At 40.6% G+C, this 8614-nt stretch overlaps 1 protein-coding gene across 1 annotated transcript in view; it reads right to left on the bottom strand.

Moving 5' to 3' along the window:
* Positions 1-6419, bottom strand: part of LOC103773101 (R-spondin-2-like) — a 38767-nt gene extending 32348 nt beyond the window's left edge. Inside the window, exon 1 of the mRNA XM_008940458.1 lies at positions 6380-6419. Within this exon, the coding sequence (XP_008938706.1) occupies positions 6380-6419 (40 nt within the window). The remainder of the gene's footprint in view (positions 1-6379) is intronic.
* Between the last annotated feature and the right edge of the window lie 2195 nt (positions 6420-8614).

Consider the following 8614-nt stretch of genomic DNA (forward strand, 5'->3'; position numbering starts at 1 on the left):
TCTGCTAGATCAGGTTGCTCAGAGACCCATCCAACCTGATCTTAGATTTTTCCAGTGACAGGGCATCTACCACCTCTCTAGTCAACCTGTTCCAGTGTCTCACCACCCTTATCATAAAAAATGACTCATATCTAGCCTTAATCTACCATCTTTTAGCTTAAAACCATTACCCTTTGTCCTATTGCAAGAGGCCCTGCTAGAACGCCTGTCCCCCATCCTTCTTTCAGGTCTCATTTAAATATTCAAAGGCCACAATAAGGTCTCCCCAGAGCCTTTTCTTCTTGAGGCTGAACAATCCAAACACTCTCAGCCTTTCTTCATAGAAGAGGTGTTCCAGCCCTCTAATCATCTTCATGGCCCTCCTCTGAACCCGTTCCAATAGGTCCATGTCTGTCTTGTGCTGAGGACTCCAGAACTGGATGCAGTACTCCATGGTGGGGTCTCACCAGAGTGGAATAGAGGGGAAGAATCACCTCCCTCAATCTGCTGGCCACACTTCTCTTGATGCAGCCCCATATCTCTCAATCCCTTCATCCCCCAGCCTGTACTGATATTGGGAATTGCCCAACCCAGGTGCAGGACCTTGCTCTTGACCTTGTTGAATCTCAAGAGGTTCACACGGATCCACTCCACTTCTCAAGCTTATCCAGGTTCCTCTGGATGACATCCCATCCCTCAGGCATGTCAACCGCACCCCAGAGCGTGGTGTTATCTGCAAACTTGCTGTGGGTGGACTCAATCCTACTATGTCATTGATGAAGACATTACACAGTACTAGTCCCAGTATGGACCCCTGCGGGACACCACTTGTCACCGATCTCCATCTGGACATCGAGCTGTTGACCACACATCCTCTCCACAGCACTGCTGCAGCCAGTTTATCTGCAGACAGTTCTAAAAAGGGACAACCAGTTTCTGATGAAGTTGACTCAAAGACAAACAACATGCAAAATGGTCTGGTTACACAAACTCACAAAATGAAGTGGTCATGTGCTAGAGCTGCGAACTACACCTCATCAAAAGTCAAAATCATTGCAATGCCCACCTCTTCAAACAGCAACTAATCTGTCAATTCAATAACAACTGTGAAAAAAGGAGTTGATTAGAAAAAAATATGTAAAATAGAAGGGAATTTTTATATGTCATGTTATATTTCTGTCCTAGTTTGAGTTAGAATAGAACTGCTCAGTGATTTTCATTTCCAGCAAAGTCTCTTCTAAGCAACTGCACTTTCTGAAGTTAGCAAGATGTTTTTGCAGTGTCTGCTTCTAGCAGTGATAAAACTCCATGTTTAGAGTATTACCAAGGACTGGTATGCAGGAGCACAACCACTTGGGAACTAGTGTCCCCAGGGCTTCCCAGGTACAGGTACTCTTTCATAGTATTTAGTGGTCTCAAGGGAAGTCCCCAGTGACCAGCACTGTCAACCGTGACACACCACTCTGTTCCCCCCACAGTGCCTGGGAAGCTCCTGGGGCAGCCAAAGTCCGAACAGCACTGGAACATCACAGTAAAGTGAGAGTCCGAGAGCTCAGGAGCTGCAACCACCACTCCAGCTTCAGCCTCTACAGCACCTTTCCTGGCTGCAAACACCACCCCATGGACGCTCACCAGACTAAGAGTGATATATATGGCCAGTGGTTTCTGCAGTCATTCCAAGATGGTCCAGATGTGGTTGCACATAAAGGCCTGCTGACTGGCAATATTATGTGCACCCATATTTATTTTATCAATGTTTAATTTAACAATCTTCCTGCTATTGTATTCAGTAGTAACAGTGTCTCCCTGGCTGACTGGAAGCAGTGAGGCTACATGAGAGTCCATACAAATAAATAGGCAGTGCAGTATTTTCGAACCAGCTTACTTTTTAACCACCTCCACTGTTCTACACTCCTCTTTCTCAGCAGATGATGTAAGATAGAGAATCGAAGAATCTTAATTTACAATCAGAAGAATAACTACTACTAGTTAAACTGTCTTACAGCTGAAACAGCACATTGGGAAACACAAGAAGTTACTTAGAATATTCTTTACCGCTCAACTTACTGGTTGAAGACTGGGGAACATGTATTTATCACGGCACAGAAGTTCAATGGGAAAAATAATTACCATCTCTTTTTAAAAGCTGTCTGAATTTTCTGGTACCTTAAGGAAACAGTCTTGCCAGCCTTTTTTATAGTTTCCTCCAGCTGTAACATTCATAGCTCTTAAATCCTTAATTTTATTGCCAGTAATTAAAGAGTGTATGGGTCCTGTCCAAAAGATTGAAATGTTTCAAAATATTAAGAACTTTGTCAAGAAAATTAAGTACTTTGGTACTGCCAAATGACCATTTTACTCTCTCTTCTCCACTCCCCTCCCCCTTCCCCCCCCTTTTTTGCCAAATTATTTTTGGAACATAACACCTGTCATGCCTGCTTTTGTCCCAGACAAATGAATTTGAAATCATTATTTATTTACAACGCCTTTTCTAAACATATTTGGCAACAGAATCCCAGTCAGATCCCATTTTACCAAAGAGTTTGGGCAAGCAGGGCTTCAGACACCAGGGAAACAGCCTTGTTAGGTAGTGGAGTGGGCACACGTACCACAAAGCATAGGTGTTGGCAAGCTTCCATTGTATTAGCCAAATAATGGCACGTACTTTGCATCCAAGCATCATTAAAGGAACATGAACAAACAGTGCACAGCAAAGCAGTTCAGGAAAACTGGACATAGACTCTGCAATATCACTTATAAACCAAAATCTTTGAACTAGAAACTGCACTACAGCCATCCCAGGAAGCTGTGGTTTGCTGCATGGAATGCTTCATTCATGTGCTATTTTTAGGAACATGGACATCTAAATAAAATTTTGTAGACACATAAGGTTATCTAAGGTTAAAACAGTTTATCATATTCAAAAACAAGAAAAAAGGGATAACAGTACATGTTTACTAAGGCAGTCTTTTCAGAGAATGTGGTGATTAGGAGAGAAAGAGACTTGTCATAATCCTTTCAGTCCAAGTTGTGCTCTTAGAAATCTGCACTACCATGAGGCTCAGATGGGGTCTCAGAGAGAGGGTAGTTCTGATGTAACTTCTTTCAAGAATAGATTTCTACTCCATAAATAGCTGGCAAAGCAGCAAGAAGTGCCTTGGTTGGTAATGAACAGGCTGAAGGGTTTTTCTGGGTTCATCCACCTGATTCTGATTGAGCTGATATCTCCCTTTCTATTTAAACATGAACATGGTCTTTCTCATAGTTTTGTTCCTACTGATGGCACAGGTACCACTAGAGATTGCTGAAGGGACAAAGACTTCCAAGACCTTCAATTGGTCCATCATAAAACTCTGTTGTATCACTATCAGCTTATACTTTCTTCATAAAAGAAAGTTCCAGCCAAATGCTGTTTCATCAGGTCCTTGTGCAGGTCCTGTACAACCACCTAGCATGGCATGGAGCCCTGCCGAAAGGCCTATATTAGGTGCAGAGAGAATTAGGAACATCTTAGTTAGGAAATGGGATGTTCAAGTATTGACATGCCCAAGTATCTAATTAAATATGTTCCGTAGCAGAGAAAGTCACATCAATGTTTAACCCAGAAGGTCACAAACTAGGCTGATCTGAGGGCAAGTGGGAATATTAAGGGCACACTGAAGAAATTTCAACAAGCTTGCAAGGAAATTAGCGTGCAACACTTTTACAGGGTTAGAAGCTGTATGGGGGATGTATAGTCAAGAAAAGGTTCAAAAACTAAAATTAGTCCATCATATTCATACCCTTTTCATGCTGTTCCACCTCTTTTCACAGAGGAAAAAGCAACTTTACTCCAGGCTAGGATGCATTTGACTTGAGCTCTTCACTTCAGCTCTTTACTGTATGAGGTGCACAATCATAACAAAATGCAGAGACACAGTAAGAAGGAAGCTGAGGTTGCATTTCAACAAAGAAATGCCGTATGTAGCAGCTAGGTTCCCCACCTTTATTTCTAGTTGGCAGTAAAATGGCAATTAGTGTTGAGTAGTAGGATGCTTAAGACCATTCCTCTGATCTTCTTTCACTACCCACCCCCCTGTTCTTTTTGTTTGGTTCCACAGTCCAAGTCTGGTTCTCAGAAAGGCTACAGGTTATGCATTTAGATTTAGATTCTGTTCTGAATCAGTGGAACATTTACTAACATTTGACTGATTTAATAATTTAAATCATAGAACTGTATATACTTTGGAGACTGCCTTTCTGCTGTTTGCATTTTAGCAACTGTGCCATTCCCAGCCCCCTCAATCCCACTGTGTACAGGAAGTCACACTCCTTTGCTGACGATGGGATGTTACGCTCATTGTGTGCCTGTGCGCGTGCGTCTGTACCCAATGTCAAACCACTTCCTCAGGCTTCAAGCAAAGGTCCTTGGAGAAGGTGGCATGCATAGGAGCGGATGTAGAACAAAGCTCTTCTGGGAGAGGGAAGAGAAAATAGAACACTAGGGTAAATGCTGTAAAGTAGTTTGTTAATACTCTGTTTCACAGTGATGGCTGATTTTGAGTCCTACCTGTTTTAGTTGCAGATGCAGGATTGACGACTGCACTGAATTCTGCATACTATGAATGTCCAGTCAATAACTTCACAAAATGCTTCAAAGTTCCACGCTTACCTCCTAGACGTCAGCAGGCAGTTCTGAATGCTGCTTGGACACCCTAGCTAGTAAAATCCATCTGGAAGTTAACAAGTTGCACTGTGCTTTTCCCTGGAGGAGGCAAAGCAGCCAGCACAGCTCAGCCAGCTGCCCCGTGCGCAGCGGGGCTGGAAGCATCTGCCACCCTGCAACATCATGGCCTTAGAGAAATCTGAGCACTGCGCTTTGCTTCAAGAGTGGAAGAAAAAAGAGCCAGTAGAACTGCAAGCTGCCTTTTATCAGAGGGGGAAAGGAGACAGGAGCAGAAGAGATTAGCCTCCAGTACAGCTCAAGCTTGCCCTGAGCTTCTGCTGCTGCTGTCTCCCAAGAAGAAAGCCAACATGGACATGTAGTTCATGTAGTTAGCAGTTAAGACCAGGCCACCTTGGGTTAAATAAAAACCTACCCATCAGATCTCCTGTGGTATGTTACCTGTAAAGTCCGCAAAATAGAAGACCACAAGAAACGTTTTTAGAACAAGACCTGAAAGGCTGAAACCCTTAACTGTATATGTGCTAAGCCCAAACCTTTTCTCTCACTTAGAAGTAGGAATTGTCAGTTTGATGTACACGAAGGGATAGATTATATTTAGCAGGGCTCGGATAACTTTTGGAGGTTTTTCATCCCTGTGGAGAAGATTCCTGTGGTGGCACTCAGCTGGAAAGGCAGGGAGTTGCCAGGATTTTCCAGGCACAGAAAGTGTTATTAGAGTTCTGCTGGGCAGCTGTAACATCTCTGCCCATTGATCTGCTTGTCCTCAAAGGTTCCTGCAGTTCAGGAAATCTCCTCCAAATGCCCTGGTCTGCATACATTGTCCAGGCAACAGAAATTAACAGGATAAGATGAAATGGCATTTAGAACAGGAAAAATTAAGTTAAATATTCTGAAAAACCTCTGAAAAGTTGATCTTTCATAAATAGAAGTGATCATCCAGTCTATTTGCCTTCTTTTTATTATTCTCCACCTGCTGGTAGGAACATTTCGACACTGCAGTACAAGAGAGTGTGAGAAAAGTACCTGTCATTAGAACGAGGAATTAGTACGCATTTCAGAAAACAACATCCAGAAAGGAAAGCTAAACACACACTCAGTCTCTGTAGTGGAAGAATTCCACCATTTGCTACCAGAGAAGTGCTCTTCCAGTAAAAAAGACCATGATCCAGTATGACTAAACACACAAAAAAAAAAAAAAAAAAAAAAAAAAAAACCAGATACCCACATTGACTCCTACTGTAGTTATTTTTTTTTTAACAATAAAAAATGTATTTATTAAAATAGGGAGAGCCAAATACATGATTTTACTAACAAAGTAGTTTGGAGAGTCTAAAAGCAATTTCTATATCAGTTTATTCTTTGAACTGCCCAAACTATGTATTAGTCTCATCTCCTTCTGGCTGCTGCTCTTGCAGACACGTGGGATCTCAAAATATCATGTGTCAAAACAAACAAACAAAAATGTATCCAAAAGTGAAAAAGCTCATCCAAATCCAAATGTATCCAAGTGTCTTTAGCAACACTAGGCACTAATACATGAGATAACTAAATGGTTTTTGCTAAGATGATCCATCATCATCTGTCTGCATCCACAAAGTGTTCAAATGTAAGATTCTGGCATACAGCTGGAGAAAAAAAAAGTTAATCTCTATAGACCACAAAATAACATCTGCTTACAACTGTGGTGCAGTTTCAAATATGTTCTTGTGAGATCTTCCATCTTTACATACTTACTGTGCAAAGCATTTTCACAAACTTCTGAAGACGAGGCCATGATGGAGAGACAAGACTGAATTTTGCTCAGCTCCGCTTCTAGAGGTAAGAATCCATTACCAGCTTAACTCACCCTGCCAAGCAACTGTGTGGAAACGGTTGCACCACAGTCGACATGGTAAGTATATTGATACCCCTTATTTCCAACAGTCTTGAGACCAGCCTCAATTGATTAGATATTTAAAATCAGTCACATCTGTACAAACTTGGATTTGTTTGGAAACATGAGTACAGAAAGTTACTTTCAAAGTGAAATGACAGGGGAGCCTAGACAATATATGGTACCTAACAAGCATGCTTGGAACAATAAATCAATCAAGCCATGTCCCAGAGATCAAGTACTATTCTTCCACTTGACATCAAATAGCAAGTGCTTGTTCTCTTCTTGTCAACTGAAGCAGCACAGCAGAATACCATAACCCTTCAGTAGCTGCACCAAGCCTAGTCTAATAGTAATCACAGGTGTTTGTGGAACTGGAATAGAAACACTTACAGGGGGAAAAAAAAAAAAAAAAAAAAAGACAAGCCCAAATGAAATAATTAATCTAACGATGTGCTAAAAGTAGCAAGACCATACCCACCACTCTAAAACTCCTACCTTAATGGTGGATACAAGGTGCATACAAGTAAAGTATTTTCACCTGCACATGACCAATAACTTTACCGTGAGAAAAATCACACATTCAGTTATAAAGAATCAGAACATAAAACAGGAAGTCTTTGTTTTCTAGCTAAAAAAATAATAAATATAGGAAACCCCTATCTTTTGTAATAGGGAGAAGAAAACAAAAATCTAACACTCAAGAAGCTGAATTCAAATTCCTTATAGAAATAAAAATTAGTTTGCTGAAAATATTTTCAATAAACCCATCAAACCCATGAAACATGAGTCAGACTAACTCTTAAAGCACTTTTAAAAAGCACTTTACAAACTCCCTTTGATCAATACCGGAGACATAAAATCCACCTACAAGGTCAGCTGTAGAAAATATCAAGAAAAGCAGAGGCCACACAGAAGCACTTGCCTACCCAGACAAAACAAATACAATACATATAAGATTTCAACACATTTTCAAGTCTTTTTAGAATTGGCAGAAAATGCATGTTCCCTTGAGTCCCGCTAAAACTATAAACTTTGCCTAGGTCTCAGCTTTGAGAGTGTGTTGAAACAAGTCTGTTTTCCACAGTGTATTATGTTGACTACAGATGTAGGAAAAAAAAAATACATATACTTTTTCCTTTTTAGTTTTTTTTTTTTTTTCCCCTTTTTCCTCTTTGCTCTCCAAGTCAGTGAGTGAATATACAAGATGATACAAAGAACATATTACACCACATTGTGGAAACTCTAAAACAAACACATCACCACAAATATAGGTGTTAGTGATAAAGATCAGGAACTACAAAGCAAAGAAAAAAATATTTGGGAATTAAACAGAAGGCAGAAGCCATTCAAGCACCAGTGCCAAAAAGCAAAACTATTTAAAAGCCAAACCACGGCTCCATGCTCCCTACCAAAAAAAATCACAGGCTGGCAACTGTGCAGAGCCAGACAGCAACCAGAGGAAAACAATACCCCTGTTTACATAGGTTATTCTTTTCTGTATTTGCATACAGCATACTATGGAGAAGTTAATATTACTGTGCAAGATGAGGAGCTTCGCAGAACATCCTAACACGCGTTCTAAGCAACCCTGAAACTCAGCATACCACGGCAAGACTCCACAAACACTACTGCTGGAAAAGTTTCAAGTTTTAAGCTGCTTTAGCAGACAAGCAGGATTCTTTATTTGGAAAACATTTCAATCAACTCATTAATGTTTGTAAGAGTAGGGATGTCACCCACAGGAGCTCTTTAGGCTTTGTGCACACAAAGGTTTCCAGGATGTATTGACTCCAAGCTACTTCTGTGAAGTAGATCTTTTCAAAAAATAGGAATGAAGAACAGGAAAGGACATGTACAGGTTGTATCATGTAAAATAATTGACATAAATCTTTTAAGTTTCACCTTAAAAGTATTTTACCAAAATCCCTTCTGTTGTCATTCTATAAGGGAATGATGTTTCAAAGAAATTCACTTAAACTTCAGGCTCTAGCAGAACTTTCTAGACTGGGACCCACCTGCAGGGATTCCGAGTCTTGACAAAGGTATTTTCACAAATACACAATTCCAAATGTTTTGCTCAACTACATTAACAC

This window comes from Merops nubicus, unplaced genomic scaffold (genome assembly GCF_000691845.1).
Source record: "Merops nubicus isolate BGI_N331 unplaced genomic scaffold, ASM69184v1 scaffold10265, whole genome shotgun sequence".
NCBI classification, from domain to species: Eukaryota; Metazoa; Chordata; class Aves; order Coraciiformes; family Meropidae; genus Merops; species Merops nubicus.